The sequence below is a fragment of the Ranitomeya variabilis genome, chromosome 1 (genome assembly GCF_051348905.1).
Source record: "Ranitomeya variabilis isolate aRanVar5 chromosome 1, aRanVar5.hap1, whole genome shotgun sequence".
NCBI classification, from domain to species: Eukaryota; Metazoa; Chordata; class Amphibia; order Anura; family Dendrobatidae; genus Ranitomeya; species Ranitomeya variabilis.
In genome coordinates this window covers 1,079,817,702-1,079,834,456 of record NC_135232.1, presented here as the reverse complement: position 1 = coordinate 1,079,834,456, position 16,755 = coordinate 1,079,817,702, and the positions used below count along the sequence as shown (strand labels likewise).

Sequence of the window (16,755 nt, the reverse complement as noted above, 5' to 3'; positions counted from 1 at the left end):
ATACCATCTGTGACCACAAGAGGGAGCCTGAAAACGGAGTTCACAACAGTACCCCCCCCCCCCTTGAGGAGGGGTCACCGAACCCTCATCAAAACCCCCAGGGCGATCAGGGTGAGCCACATGGAAGGCACGAACCAAATCGGCCGCATGAACATCAGAGGCGACAACCCAGGAATTATCCTCCTGACCATAGCCTTTCCACTTAACCAAATACTGAAGCCTCCGTCTAGAAATACGAGAATCCAAGATCTTCTCCACCACGTATTTCAATTCTCCCTCAACCAGCACAGGGGCAGGAGGCTCAACCGAAGGAACCACAGGCACCACATACCTCCGCAACAACGACCGATGGAACACATTATGAATAGCAAACGATGCCGGGAGGTCCAAACGAAAAGACACAGGGTTAAGGACTTCCAAAATCTTATAAGGACCAATAAACCAAGGCTTAAACTTAGGAGAGGAGACCTTCATAGGAACAAAGCGAGAAGACAACCACACCAAGTCCCCAACGCGAAGTCGGGGACCCACACAGCGACGGCGGTTGGCAAAGCGCTGAGCCTTCTCTTGTGACAGCTTCAGATTGTCCACCACATGATTCCAAATCTGATGCAACCTATCCACCACAACATCCACTCCAGGACAGTCAGAAGGCTCCACCTGACCCGAGGACAAACGAGGATGAAACCCTGAATTACAAAAAAAAGGTGAAACCAAAGTAGCAGAACTAGCCCGATTGTTAAGGGCAAACTCGGCCAATGGCAAAAAAGTCACCCAGTCGTCCTGATCAGCAGAAACAAAACATCTTAAATAGGTTTCCAAAGTCTGATTAGTGCGCTCGGTTTGGCCATTCGTCTGAGGATGGAAGGCCGACGAAAAAGACAAATTAATGCCCATCTTAGCACAAAAGGTCCGCCAAAATCTAGACACAAACTGGGATCCTCTGTCGGAAACAATATTTTCAGGGATCCCGTGCAAACGAACCACATTTTGAAAAAACAGAGGAACCAACTCGGAGGAGGAAGGCAACTTAGGCAAGGGCACCAAATGGACCATCTTAGAAAAACGATCACACACCACCCAAATGACAGACATTCTCTGAGAGACAGGGAGATCTGAAATAAAATCCATGGAAATGTGCGTCCAAGGCCTCTTCGGGACAGGCAAAGGTAACAACAAGCCACTGGCACGAGAACAGCAAGGCTTAGCCCGAGCACAAATTCCACAAGACTGCACAAAGGAACGCACATCCCGCGACAAGGAAGGCCACCAGAAGGACCTAGCCACCAAATCTCTGGTACCAAAAATCCCAGGATGGCCTGCCAACACCGAAGAATGAACCTCGGAAATAACTCTGCTGGTCCATCTATCCGGGACAAACAGTCTCTCCGGTGGACAACGGTCAGGTCTATCCGCCTGAAACTCCTGCAGCACTCGTCGCAAATCTGGGGAGATGGCAGACAAAATCACCCCTTCTCTGAGGATACCAGCTGGCTCAGAATCACCAGGAGAGTCAGGCACAAAACTCCTAGAAAGAGCATCAGCCTTCACATTCTTCGAACCAGGCAGGTATGAGACCACGAAATCAAAACGAGAGAAAAACAACGACCAACGAGCCTGTCTAGGATTCAGCCGCTTGGCCGACTCGAGATAAATCAAATTCTTGTGATCAGTCAAGACCACCACACGATGCTTAGCTCCCTCGAGCCAATGTCGCCACTCTTCAAATGCCCACTTCATAGCCAACAACTCCCGATTACCAACATCATAATTCCGCTCGGCAGGCGAAAACTTTCTTGAAAAGAAAGCACATGGCTTCATCACAGAGCCATCAGAGCTTCTCTGCGACAAAACAGCCCCCGCTCCAATCTCAGAAGCATCAACCTCGACCTGGAAAGGAAGGGAGACGTCTGGCTGACATAAGACCGGAGCCGAAGAAAACTGGCGCTTCAGCTCCCGAAAGGCCTCCACAGCCGCAGGAGACCAATTAGTAACATCAGAACCCTTCTTGGTCAAATCCGTCAATGGCTTAACCACACCAGAAAAATTAGCGATGAAGCGACGGTAAAAATTAGCAAAACCCAAGAACTTCTGAAGACTCTTAACAGATGTAGGCTGAGTCCAGTCATGAATAGCCTGAACCTTGACTGGGTCCATCTCAATAGCAGAAGGAGAAAAAATGAAACCCAAAAAAGAAACCTTCTGGACTCCAAAAAGACATTTTGAGTCCTTCACAAATAAAGCATTGGCACGCAGGACCTGAAACACCATCCTGACCTGCTTAACATGGGACTCCCAATCATCCGAAAAAAACAGAATATCATCCAGATACACAATCATAAATTTATCCAAATATTCGCGGAAGATGTCGTGCATAAAGGACTGAAAGATAGAAGGAGCGTTAGAAAGTCCAAAAGGCATCACCAAGTACTCAAAATGGCCTTCGGGCGTATTAAATGCAGTTTTCCATTCATCACCCTGCTTAATACACACAAGGTTATACGCACCACGAAGATCTATCTTGGTGAACCAACTAGACCCCCTAATGCGAGCAAACAGATCAGATAACAATGGCAAAGGATACTGAAATTTGACCGTGATTTTGTTTAGAATACAAGGTCTCAGGGAACCATCCTTCTTAGCCACAAAAAAGAACCCCGCACCAAGAGGGGAGGAGGATGGGCGAATAAGTCCTTTCTCCAAAGACTCCTTTATATAACTCCGCATAGCAGCATGCTCCGGCACTGACAAATTGAAAAGTCGTCCCTTAGGAAACTTACTACCAGGAATCAAATTTATAGCACAATCACAATCCCTATGAGGAGGTAGAGAACGGAGTTTGGGCTCATCAAATATATCCTGGTAATCCGACAAAAACGCAGGGACCTCAGAAGGAGTGGATGAAGCAATTGACACCACAGGAGCATCGCCATGAATTCCCTGACAACCCCAACTTGACACAGACATTGCTTTCCAATCCAGGACTGGATTATGAGTCTGCAACCATGGCAGGCCCAACACGACAACATCATGCAAATTATGCAATACAAGAAAGCGAATCACCTCCTGATGAACAGGAGTCATGCACATGGTCACTTGTGTCCAGTACTGAGGTTTATTCGTAGCCAGTGGTGTAGCATCAATTCCCCTTAGTGGAATAGGGAATTTTAAAGGCTCCAAAACAAAACCACAGCGCCTGGCAAATGACAAATCCATCAGACTCAGGGCAGCACCTGAATCCACAAAAGCCATAACCGGGTAAGATGACAGGGAACAAATCAGGGTAACAGACAAAATAAACTTAGGCTGTAAAGTACCAATGGTGACAGATTTATCAATCTTTTTTGTGCGCTTAGAGCATGCTGAGATAACATGAGCTGAGTCACCACAGTAAAAGCACAACCCATTTTGCCGTCTATAATTTTGCCGTTCACTTCTGGTCAGAATTCTATCACATTGCATAGACTCAGGTGTCTGTTCAGAAGACACCGCCAAATGGTGCGCAGGTTTGCGCTCCCGCAAACGCCGATCAATCTGAATGGCCAGAGTCATTGACTCATTCAGACCTGCAGGCGTAGGGAACCCCACTATGACATTCTTAATGGCCTCAGAAAGACCTTTTCTGAAATTTGCAGCCAGGGCACACTCATTCCATTGAGTAAGCACCGACCATTTCCGAAATTTCTGGCAGTACACCTCTGCATCATCTTGCCCCTGAGAGAGGGCCAACAACGCTTTTTCAGCCTGGTTCTCAAGATTAGGTTCCTCATAGAGCAATCCAAGGGCCAGAAAAAACGCATCCACACTGAGCAATGCAGGATCCCCTGGAGCCAATGCGAAAGCCCAATCTTGAGGTTCGCCACGCAAGAAAGAAATAATAATCTTAACTTGCTGAACAGAATCCCCAGAGGAACGAGGTTTCAAAGAAAGAAACAATTTGCAATTGTTCTTAAAATTCAGGAACCTAGATCTATCTCCAGAAAACTACTCCGGAATAGGTATTCTAGGCTCTGACATAGGACTGTGCACAACAAAATCCTGAATACTTTGTACCCTTGCAGCAAGATGATCTACACTGGAGGCTAAACTCTGGATATCCATATCAGCAACTGAACTCAGAGCCACACCAAGATTAAGAAGAGGAGAGAAGCCAGACACACAGCAGCTAGACACACGGCATAAAAAAAAAAAAAAAAATTTCTCCAAGCTTCTTTTCTCCTGCTTCTGCCATGCAATTAACACTTTACTGGCCGGCTGTACTGTTATGATCCTAGTGGCAAGGATCGCAGGTCGGACTAGCTAAGTAACTGAACAGACGACTAGCTCTGGGTAAGTGGTAACTAGATTGACCGCAACCTGATCCTATCCGCACACAACTATGGGCAGCCGTGGAACGTTACCTGAAAATCCTAGACGTCTCTTCACGGCCTGAGAAACTGACTATTCCTGGAGGGAAAGTCCTCTCTTGCCTCAGTGGAATGACCCCAAAGATATAGAATAGCCCCCCACAAATATTAACGGTGAGTTAAGGGGAAAGCACAAACGCAGAGATGAAATCAGATTTAGCAAATGAGGCCCGCTAATACTAGATAGCAGAAAATAGGAAGGGAACTGTGCGGTCAATAAAAAACCCTATTCAAAATATCCACGCAGAGATTGCTCGAGCCCCCGCACCAACTAACGGTGCGGGGGAAGCAACTCCGTACCCCAGAGCTTACCAGCAACAAAAAATCACATATTAGCAAGCTGGACTAGACTCATCATACACAGAAATCATATTGCAGGCAGATGAGCAAAAAATATTCAAACAGAACTTAGCTTATCCTGAAGAGGCAGAAAACGAGATAATCAGGAGTAATCAGAATAGCACTGAATACATTGACAGCCGGCAACAAGTGGAAGTGAAGCAGAGCTAAATAGGAGCCTCCCTGGTGAATAACGAGGCAGCTGATCCAGCAGACCCGCAGGATAATAAACCAAACCACCAGGGGGAGCCAAAAAACCAAAGTCACACAATACCATCTGTGACCACAAGAGGGAGCCTGAAAACGGAGTTCACAACAGTTTGCTATGTAATTTGAAAGCAGTATGATCTATGAATAGAGATGAGCGAATATGTTCGGAAACGATCGTCGAATTCGAATTTGCCATATTGGTACCCAATTCGTGCCGAATTTATGTTTGACAACCTATTCCGAACATATTCGTTCATCTTTACTCCCATTGACTCCAAAGGCGTCTGTGTTCAGCAAATATTGCAAATGCCAAATTCGCCAGCGATCGTAATCCGAACCAAATATTTAAAAATTGCTCAACTCTATCTATGAACAGAGAAACTGATTCCATGGATTTGTCACTTGCTCAGCAGCCTACTGTAGTTTCAATGCAGTCAGTAATTTATCAGCAGAAGATTATTACTGCTGGACTAAGCTTCACGTGCAAAGCAGTCAGGCTAATTTGTGTAACCCCATCGCCACCACTGATTGTCTTCTTCCTATCAATGTACAGCATACACAAGAGCTGCCAATGAATGGCGTGGGTGGGATTATGCACAGCTCAGCATTTATAGCATATACTGTGTATATATATACAATATACACTATCTATTCCAGCCAAGCCAATTTTGCGCTTCATAAGTCAAACTGCCCTCCTTCCCTTCCGAGCCCTGCCGTGTACTGAAACAGTAGTTTTCCATCACATTTGAAATATTGTCATACTGAGAAGAAATTGAACAACAAATTTTGGTGCCCATTTTGTCCTGTAATCCTTGTCAAAGTTTTTCTTGGTATGCTTTTTTTTTTCTTACATTACAAAAAATGTACCGGGTGTCTAGACTTTTTGTTATATCAACTGTATATGAATCATTTAGACATTTGTGATAGGTTACTAGTAATAACTGTGATTTTAGAATAGTGCTTGCAGTACAGAGCCTGGGATTCCTAAATGAGATTCTGTATGCTTTAGACAACCAATTTTTAACTACTTTTCTGTGAAAATCTCATTTAGTAGAGGAGGATCCTCAATTTTAAGTCACAGTGGAGATGGGCTAAAAAGGACGTCTTTCGTTTTGGAGGACATGGTGAATCTATTCTTTTCGCACAGTCTATTGTTTTCATTGGAGGTTATTCAATTCTTCATTTCACATGTGGTGGCGCTGCAGGGAGTTGCTACTCTTGCTGCCAGATTCTCCAACAGATTACATCTGATTGATCAGGATCCCGGCCTGCAGTGAAAACTTTTGTGATCAGGTTATTGATGGGAACATTTAAACATGCAGTGAATATCCAAGCAGCAGGCACAACTTCAACTAAATTGTCATGAGAAAAATGGATTTTTACATTTTTTTTTCTTAATTTTTGCATTCTAGGCTTCCAGCTCCTTGCCATCCTGCAGCACCTGCTGAACATATCAAAGAACCCCTGGCGTACATGCGGCGAGCTCAGGTAGGTGGTGAGAACATCAGGTACTGGACAGTCGTGAATGCAGTGCAGTCACGTTTGGCTGATTTTTCATGTCATTTAATCTGGATCTAGCCATTTTTGGAGAATAATTTGAGTTTAAAAATGGAAGCCCAATTTTCTGACCGACTGACTAAAAACCAAATTTATTTAACGGTAGGAAATTTACAAACAGATTAATAGATCGGTCTGTTGTGTTCTGCTGCCGTAATTCCATGTGAGAGCACATTCATGTATAGTACTGTGCAAGAAATAGTATTTAATGATTCTTTTACATCCTTTTGTGCTTATCTGCGGCTGGCAAGTCCTGAGTCTGGCCTCCTCAGCTGTCAATCACTTACAGACACTATGTATAGTGGGGGCTGCTGGGAAGTCACTGATAAAAGGTAGATCAACCATTCACCTCACCTCACTGTTTTGTAGACCTCTTAGTTGTAACTTAAAGAACATTTCTCCGCATTTGAATCATGTCGAAACCTTACATTTTGCATCCCATTGCAATGCAGGTATTAGTATGAGGCAGAATGCTATATCTCAGTTTGAACTGATTCTCATCAGTTTCATGGGAATGCGAACATCTCACTCAAGCAATGGAACAAATGGAGGAGAAAATCCAGCTTCCAAAAATATCAAAATTTATTAAAGATAAAATCCAAGATCCAAAAACATGGTTCACAGGAGAAGTGGCAGCATGCTACATGTTTCGAACAATAAGTTCTTTTTGGCTTACAAATACTGAGGTAAAATACTGACCAAATACTGATAGTGTGACCGCAGCCTTAGGCTACTTTCACACTAGCGTTGTTTGCAATACGTCCCAATGCGTCATTCAGGAGAAAAAAAACGCATCCTGCAAAGTTGTCTGCAGGATTCGTTTTTTCACCATAGACTAACATTACCGACGCATTGCGATGTATTGCCACACGTCGCAACCGTCGTGCGACGGTTGCGTCGTGTTTTGGCGGACCGCCGCCACAAAAAAATGTTACATGTAACTTTTTTTGTGCGTCGAGTCCAACATTTTCGACCGCGCATGTGTGGCCGAAACTCCGCCCTCTCCTCCCCGGACCTTACAATGGGGCAGCGGAAGCGTCGTAAGACTGCTTCCACTGCCCACGTCGGGCATTTCTTTCACAGCATGTGTCGGGCCGACGCACTGCGACGGGCCCGTACCGACGCTAGTGTGAAAGCAGCCTTAGGGTATGTTTCCACGTTCAGGAAACGCTGCTTGTTTGACGCTGCGCAGCGCTGCAGCGTCAAACAAGCAGCGTCCAGATGTTCCAGCATAGTGGAGGGGATTTGATGAAATCCCGTCTCCACTATGCGTGGAAACCCGCACGCGGCGGCCCTGCGACTACGGACATGCTGCGCGTCTTTTCAGATCGCAGCATGTCCGTACACCTTGCGGGGATGCAGCGTCCCCGCAAGGCATATCACAGGGCCCTATGGGACAGAGCGATCATCCCGGATGTGAAGAGTTAACACATCCGGCATGATCGCGTCCCATTAAGGGGGCGGGGCTTAGCGCCGAGCAGCTTCGCCGCTGCGGCGATACCGCCGCCCATCCGTACCGTGGAGTCATACCCTTATACTGACAAGTAGACAGTCACCGAGGATGGCAGGCAGCAAGGATTCTGGGAGATATGTGGTGGAGGGAGCAGGGTGACAGCAGCACAGAGTATTTCAGGAGAGCAGTGTGCTGGTCTATGGGGGGCACCCTGTTTAGTGCGCGGAGCAGCCAGGGATTGTACATAGAGCGCTGTCTTTTATACACATGGATGGACCGTCTCCTCAGAAATCCAGGAAACATTTCTGTGGATTGATGGCCTGTTCTGATCCAGACTTTGCATGCAGACCCCATTCCCCTCCTCAGATCCTGTCTTCTCCATCCTGTCGAGGCGACAGGCGCAGTCTGGGGTGACGCTGGGAAGGAAATGTAGCCATATAGTAACGATAAAAATGAGACTCCTCTTCAGCTGCCTCACCAGCCTTCCCCTGACTGCACCTAACTGGAGGTCATGCTGCCCCCTCTATTACCCCAGACCCGCGTGCAGGTGCTCAGCCAGAACCACCCTATAATGGGTCCGCTTTCTGAAGATAATACTGCCATAGTGTTCTCACATAATACCGCCATATAGATCACACATAATACCGCCATATAGATCACACACAATACCATCAAATAGATCACACAATACTGTCATACAGTTCTCACATAATACCACCATATAGACCACACATAATACCGCCAGTGTTCTCACATACCGCCATATAGATCACACATAATACCTCCATAGTGTTCTCACATAATACCGCCATATAGATCACACAATACCGCCACATACTTGTCACAATGCCGCCATATAGATCTCACATAATACCGCCTTATAGATCACACACAATACCACCATATAATTCTCACAATACTGATAAAGCATAATACCACCATACAGATCACATAATACCGTCATATAGATCTCACATAATGCCATAATACAGCATGACCCCTGCAGCTCCTGTTATCGCACGCATTGAGTTGTGTGTGCAATGGGGAAAGACATGCAGGGGGGAGAGGAGTGCATAGGAGAGGATTAGATACACTGTTCACCAGACAGTATCACACAGGATAGGATTAGATACATGGCTCAGCAGACAGTATCACACAGGAGCGGATTAGATACACGGCTCAGGCTACTTTCACACTTTCGTCTTTAGGGATACGTCACAATGCTTCGTTTTGGAGAAAAAACGCATCCTGCAAAGTTGCCCGCAGGATGTGCTTTTTCCCCATAGACTTACATTAGCGACACATTGCGACGTATGGCCACACGTCGCATCCGTCGTGCGACGGATGCGTTGTGTTTCGGCGGCCGCGACGCGCAAAAAAAAGTTCCATGTAACTTTTTTTGTCCGTCGGTTCCGCTTTTTCTGCCCGCTCATGCGCGGCCGGAACTCCGCACCCTCCTCCCCGCTCATCACACTGGGTAGCGGATGCGTCGTAAGACTGCATCCGCTGCCCACGTTGTGCTAAATTTAGCACAACATCCGTCGGTACGTCGGGCCAACGGTTTGCGACGGCCCTGTACTGACGGAAGTGTGAAAGTAGCCTCAGCAGACAGTATCACACAGGAGCAGATTAGATACACAGGTCAGCACAGTATAGGATTAGATACACAGGTCAGCATACAGTATCACACAGTATAGGATTAGATACACGGTTCAGCATAGTATCACACAGTATAGGATTAGATACACGGCGCAGCAGACAGTATCACACAGGATAGGATTAGATACACGGCTCAGCAGACAGTATCATACAGGATAGGATTAGATACACGGCTCAGCATAGTATCACACAGGATAGGATTAGATACACGGCTCAGCATAGTATCACACAGTATAGGATTAGATGCATGGCTCAGCACACAGTATCACACAGGATAGGATTAGGTACACGGCTCAGCAGACAGTATCATACAGGATAGGATTAGATACACGGCTCAGCATAGTATCACACAGGATAGGATTAGATACACGGCGCAGCAGACAGTATCATACAGGATAGGATTAGATACACGGCTCAGCATAGTATCACACAGGATAGGATTAGATACACGGCTCAGCATAGTATCACACAGTATAGGATTAGATGCATGGCTCAGCACACAGTATCACACAGGATAGGATTAGATACACGGCTCAACATAGTATCACACAGGAGAGGATTAGATACACAGCTCAGCATAGTATCACACAGTATAGGATTAGATGCATGGCTCAGCACACAGTATCACACAGGAGAGGATTAGATACACAGCTCAGTTAGTATCACACAGGAGATGATTAGATGCATGGCTAAGCAGACAGTATCACACAGGAGAGGATTAGATACACAGCACAGTAACACACATGGGAGGAGATAACTGCTCAGTCAGCACCACAAAGGAGAGGATTAGATTCCCTCTCCCCCTCCCCACTGATACTTACTTCACGGCTCCCGGCTGAGTCCTTCTCCCTCCCGTCCTTGGTCTCCTCCTCCTCCTCCTCCTCCTATGACTGCAGGGCTCCTGTGATTATCCTGGTAAGCTGGAGCTCACAGCTGCAGTGTGAGCTCCAGGAAGATGGCGCTGGTCTCCTGCCTCTGCCGTGCTGTGGACGGCTCAGGGGGCGTGGCCACATCACAGCAGAAAGCAGCTTTATAATGGTAGGTATAGAGTCGGCTCCCGACCGCAGATCTCTATGCCCTGGGCTGCCATAAATGCAGAGTGTAAGTGACGTGCAGCTTCACTTACACTCCTGCAAAGCAAAATGGCGGCGCCCAGTGGCTGAAAAAAAAATTAATAATAAAAAAAATGTTAAAGTTAAAAAATGTAAATTTGTATTAAAAATAATTGTTTATATAAACAATCATTTTTAATACAAAAAATAAACTGCGGCACCTTTCCTTTAAGTGCCTTAGCTTATACTCGGGTCGGCTTATACTCGAGTATATACGGTATGTAATATATACCCAAGTATATATGATAATAAAAATTGTAAAAATATTTTTAAAAGATCACAAAATAAAGAACATGTATTTTCCGGTGTATAAGACGACTTTTTAACCCCTGAAAATCTTCTCAAAGTCGGGGGTCGTCTTATACGGTGGGTGCAGAGCTCTGCGGTCGCCGCATATGGTGAGGGGAGCAGTCCCGGATGGTACCCAGGGTCTGGAGGAGAGGAGACTCTCCTCCAGGCCCTGGGTACCATATTCCTGTAAAAAAAAAAAAAAAGAATTAAAATAAAAAATAGGGATATACTTACCTTCTGATGGCACCCGGAGTCCTCCCGGACACCCAGCATATAAGATGACCCTATACAGCGAGTGTAACTCTATATTCTAAATGGTAAATGGAAAAGTTGGGGGTCGTCTTATACACCGGAAAATACGTTGTGTGTATATGAATAGATATAATTTTGTCCCAGGATGACACTCTACTATAGAAACATACTTATTCATAAAGACATTCCTATAGACTAGGTGAGCAAATAAGAGTAGTTACTGCGGCATGTATGTATAGAAAGAACCGATAAACATTATTAATAAAGTGCTGAGTGCCTAGACTGTAAGGTAATTTCCCCCAACAAGGCCTCCATTATAAATAAACAGACCAGGCTGACACAAGTATGGACGAATCCTAGTGATCAATGATGAAGTTAAATGCTATGTAATAAGGTTAGGAAAATGTCATATATTGAGTAGACCTTATATAACTTCTGCCAAAATAGTATGACCGTAAATAAAGCTATTGTATTTAGTACATCACCTCAGATTATTTCCATAATCAGGACGCCTGCAGCTCGCAAAAGATCATCCACACCTCCCCAACCCCTACGCCTCTTCACTTTGGCTTCTTTTGGGTGTGCTTGGATAACTTTAACCAAGGTTTCAGACCTTAAGGGTATGTGCACACGTTGCGGATTCTCTGCGGATCCGCAGTGTTTTTTGAGGTGCAGAAACGCTGCAGATCTTCAATTGATTTACAGTACAATGTAAATCAATGAGAAAAAAAAAATGCTGTGCACACTTTGCGGAAAATCCACTGCGGAAATGCTGCGGTTAAGTAGCATGTCACTTCTTTCTTGTGAATCTATTAACCAAAAGCGCAACAAAACTCAGCATGATATGAACAAATATATGTGTCAATATACTAGAACCACTAATATAGATATCTCATATGCTGAATGCGAAAAAAGGACTAAGTAAAAGGACTAGTCGCTAATGAACCCAAAACCAAAGCACGGGTCACAAGGACCCAAAGAAAACGACCTCAAAGTCCATATAGAATAATGTATCAAAAAGCTTTATTAACTATTAAAACAGTATTAAAGACAATACAAAACAGGTGAGGTAGAATAACACATGGTGTATACCAATACCGCACCGATACATAGAATACCACAGGCGCACGGAGCCGAGGAAAGGAAACACATGCATATATGAGCAGCTTTACAAAAAAAGACTGAGCGCACAGAAACCAAAAATCTAAATGGCAAATATTCCATACAGATAGCGACGCCATCCCTAGCAGATGTATAAGTGCACAGTGCTGAGTATCAGAATAAACCATGACCCTGCATACCACATGGCGGTCATGCTGGATGACCTGTACAAAAATCAAGTATGGAATATACGTTACCTCCTTAATAGGGAGCAATGTGTTTAACTTCCCCCGGGTCCGTGCATCCACCCTGACGCGCGTTTCGGTCGCACACCTTCCTCAGGGGGCTCAGTCTTCTTTTGTAAAGCTGCTTATATATGCATGTGTTTCCTTTCCGCGGCTCCGTGCGCCTGTGGTATTTTATGTATCGGTGCGGTGTTGGTATACACCATGTGTTATTCTACCTCACCTGTTTTGTAATGTCTTTAATACTGTTTTAATAGTTAATAAAGCTTTTTGATACATTATTCTATATGGACTTTGAGGTCGTTTTCTTTGGGTCCTTGTGACCCGTGCTTTGGTTTCTTGTGAATCTGCAGTGTTTTTGTACCCACTCCATTATAGAAAACTGCAGGGGTAAAAAACGCAGCAAATCCGCAAGAAAACCACAGCAAAAACGCACAAAAAAAGCTGCGGAACCGCACAAAAAACGCGACAAATCCGCAGGTGCGTTTTCTGCCAGGAGAGGCAGAATCCACACCAGAAATTCCTAAGCCTAATCCGCAACGTGTGCACATAGCCTCAATGGCCTGGTAGGATTATGGCTTGTTCACTATGATCGTTATTAAAGGCGAGGTGATGCAAATTTCCCAGCTTTATAACTCGGCCCCCTCCAGTATTATGCCAAAAACAGCAGTCATGGGTTCTTCTAAGCAACTGCCTAGCACTCTGAAAATGAAAATGGTGAAGGCCCACAAGGCAGGAGAAGGCTACAAGAAGATAACAAAGTTTTATCAAGTTGCCCTTTCCTCTGTTCCAAATGTAATTAAGAAATGGCAGTTAGGCCATGTGCACACGTTAAGTATTTTTCGCGTTTTTTTTCGCGTTTTTTCGCTATAAAAACGTGATAAAAACGCGAAAAAAACGCTTACATATGCCTCCTATTATTTTAAGTGTATTCCGCATTTTTTGTGCAAATGTAGCCTTTTTTTCCGTGAAAAAATCGCATCGCGGAAAAAAAAGCAACATGTTCATTAAAATGCGGAATTGCAGGGGATTCCGCACACCTAGGGGTCCATTGATCTGCTTACTTCCCGCACGGGGCTGTGCACACCATGCGGGAAGTAAGCAGATTATGTGCGGTTGGTACCCAGGGTGGAGGAGAGGAGACTCTCCTCCACGGACTGGGCACCATATAAGTGGTGAAAAAATAAGAATTAAAATAAAAAATAGTCCTATACTCACCCTCGATGTCTTCCCGCCTCCACTGCATGCTGTCGCTTCGGTTCCTGTAGCTGGTGTGCGGTGAAAGACCTGCCGATGACGTCACTGTCCTGTGATTGGTCGTGAGCGGTCATGTGACCGCTCACGTGACCGTGACGTCACGGAAGGTCCTGTGCGCACACACCAGCTATACGGAACGGACGCCGGTGAGGAGATGTCTGGGTGAGTATAAGCATTTTTTTATTTTTTTTATTATTTTTAAACATTCTCTCTTTTACTATAGATGCTGCAAAAGCAGCATCTATAGTAAAAAGTTGGTCACACTTGTCAAACGCTATGTTTGACAAGTGTGACCAACCTGTCAGTCAGTTTTCCAAGCGATGCTACAGATCGCTTGGAAAACTTTAGCATTCTGCAAGCTAATTACGCTTGCAGAATGCTAAAAAAACCGCGAAAAAAACGGAAAAAAACCGCAAAAAAAAAAAATGCGGATTTCTTGCAGAAAATTTCCGGTTTTCTTCAGGAAATTTCTGCAAGAAATCCTGAACGTGTGCACATACCCTTAACAGTGGAGGTGAAGATAAGGTCTGAGCATCATTGCAAATCTGTGGCTAGATCTAAAATAGCAGTGTATGCAAGACTACCCTGGAACCTCACAAAACTGGAAGAATTTTCCAAGCAAGAATTGATGAAAATCCCTCAATCAAGAATTGAAAGACCCTTGGCTGGCTACAAAAAGTGTTTACAAGCTGTGATACTTTCAAAAACGGATCCTACTGGGCTCCTACTAGGTACTAATCATGCAGAGTGCCCAAACTTTTGTATAAGACCATTTTACTTTTTGTAATTTTTAAAGTATAAAAGATGAAAAAAAAAAAAAAAAAAAAAAAAAAAAAAAAAAAAAAAATATATATATATATATATATATATATATATATATATATATATATATATATATATATATATATATATATATATATACATATACATATACATATTTTGCCTAAAAACACAAAGGAAATCATGTCATCTTTACCTTTAGGCCTTTTAGAGATAATTTATCTTTAGTTTGCTTAACTGCTCACAATAACAGTAATTTTGACAATGGGTGCCCACACTTTTACATGCTGCTGTATAGTAGATCAGACTTTTGTGGACATAGTGTTGACAATTTTTTTAATTTTTTTATTTATTTTGATATTAGAAAACGGTAGTAAATCATAGATTGTTTCTTTTATTTGCTACTTTTTTTTAAAACCCCTTGATGACTGCTGATACGCCTTTTAAGGGTACTTATTCCTCAGCGCTGCTTTTTAACAGCGCTGAGAAATAAGAATATAGCGCTCCCCAGCATCAGAAAATAACTGGGGCCTTGGCTACCAGGCGTAGCTGAGACCCCGGAGAACATGATTTGGGTCGGTTTTTACCGTCTCCAGTGTTGTGATCGCCGTTATTCACCGAATAATGGCGACTGCAAAAACAAAAAAAAAAAATAGATTTCCAAGTTACTTCCCTCTCCTCTAATATGATCTAGCATACCAGAGGAGAGAGAAATGGGGTCCCCCAAGCCCCCCCTCCCGGTCCCTCCCGCTCTGTCACTCTGTCCTTGGCATCTTCATCTAAGATAAGGTACCCGGCAACAATAAGAGATTTTTTCTCCAGTCACCTTCCACGACAGCAGTATCGGAGGATGTCTCCCCGCCCTAATAGGGGACAGGAAACAAAGAGGTTAAATACCCCTCCCCTTCCTGCAACCACCAGTGTTTTTCCTGTCCCCTATGGGGCATGAAGAGGTTCTCTGATAGTGCTGCCGTGGCCGGCGATCAGGAGCATGGTTACCTTTCCAAAGCCGGGCAGTCGAGGTCGCGGGCTCCGCTCTCCTCCTCCTTCAGACTGCTCCATCTCCGTGACAGCCACGCGACTTTTGACCCTCTCCCGCCCTACCAGGGCGGTACGGTGCTCCGGGGTCCTCCTGAGCTCCCCGGCTTCCTCCTTCCTCACGCCGCTGCCGCTGCCGCTGCTGGCACGCGCGCACCGGAAGTGACGCGCGCCCGAACTTCCTGTTTTTCCCCGGCGGCTTACACCGCAGCTCCCGCGCGCGCCGATCAGCGTCCTGGCCAGGACATCCAGCGGCAGCATGGACTGGCGTCTCTGACCCCCCCCCCCCAAACGGACCCTAACGAGGAGGAGGAGCACCACCAATCTCGCTGGGAGCCTCGGTATATTTATTTATTCCTGGCTAGGGAAGCCTCCAGGTAAGACCTCCTGTCTGTGACCCTCTGTAGTCACAACCTCTGACCATATGGACGGCGACAAACCCCTTCACTCTGCTTCTGTGGAGCCCAGCGCTCACCCCCCTGCTGTAAGTAGTGGGATGATGTCCCTTGCTGTCCATATTTTAATTTAAGCGACTTAGCACGACTTTCTCTCTCTCTTTTAGGGAGACAAAGTCTCTGCCCCTAAGAAGGCCAGCCGCAAGTGTGCTGCATGTGCGTCCAAGCTCCCCTCCACATATAAAAAGAAGCTCTGCCAGCCATGCACAGACGAGATTCTGCGTGCTGAACAGCCCTCTCTTATGGACAGCATCAGGACTCTCATCAGGCAGGAAGTTCAATCTTCCATGGCGGCCTTTTCCCAGCCTCCGACACCACAGCCTCCCCCTGCTAAGAAAAGGAAAATAGCCCCGGTAGTCTCTGACTCTGACTCAGGAGAATTGCATACTTCTGATTCAGGGGACCGTTGGGAGAATGAGAGTTCTGCCTCTACCTCTGCTCCCAAAACAGACAACAAAAAATATCTCTTTTCCTCCGAGGATTTGGAGGAATTAGTGTCTATGGTGAGGGGCACCATGGGGGTGGAGGAGGAGGTGGAGGGCCATTCTGTACAGGATGACATGTTCGGGGGGTTAAAGCCCAAATCTGTGAAGGGATTCC

General features: G+C 45.3%; 1 protein-coding gene across 1 annotated transcript in view; it reads left to right on the top strand.

The window, feature by feature from the left end:
- TBC1D19 (TBC1 domain family member 19) overlaps nt 1-16,755 on the top strand; it is a 314,406-nt gene that overhangs the window by 48,579 nt on the left and 249,072 nt on the right. The window contains exon 4 of the mRNA XM_077279938.1: nt 6,368-6,443. Coding sequence (XP_077136053.1) covers nt 6,368-6,443 — 76 coding nt within the window. The remainder of the gene's footprint in view (nt 1-6,367; nt 6,444-16,755) is intronic.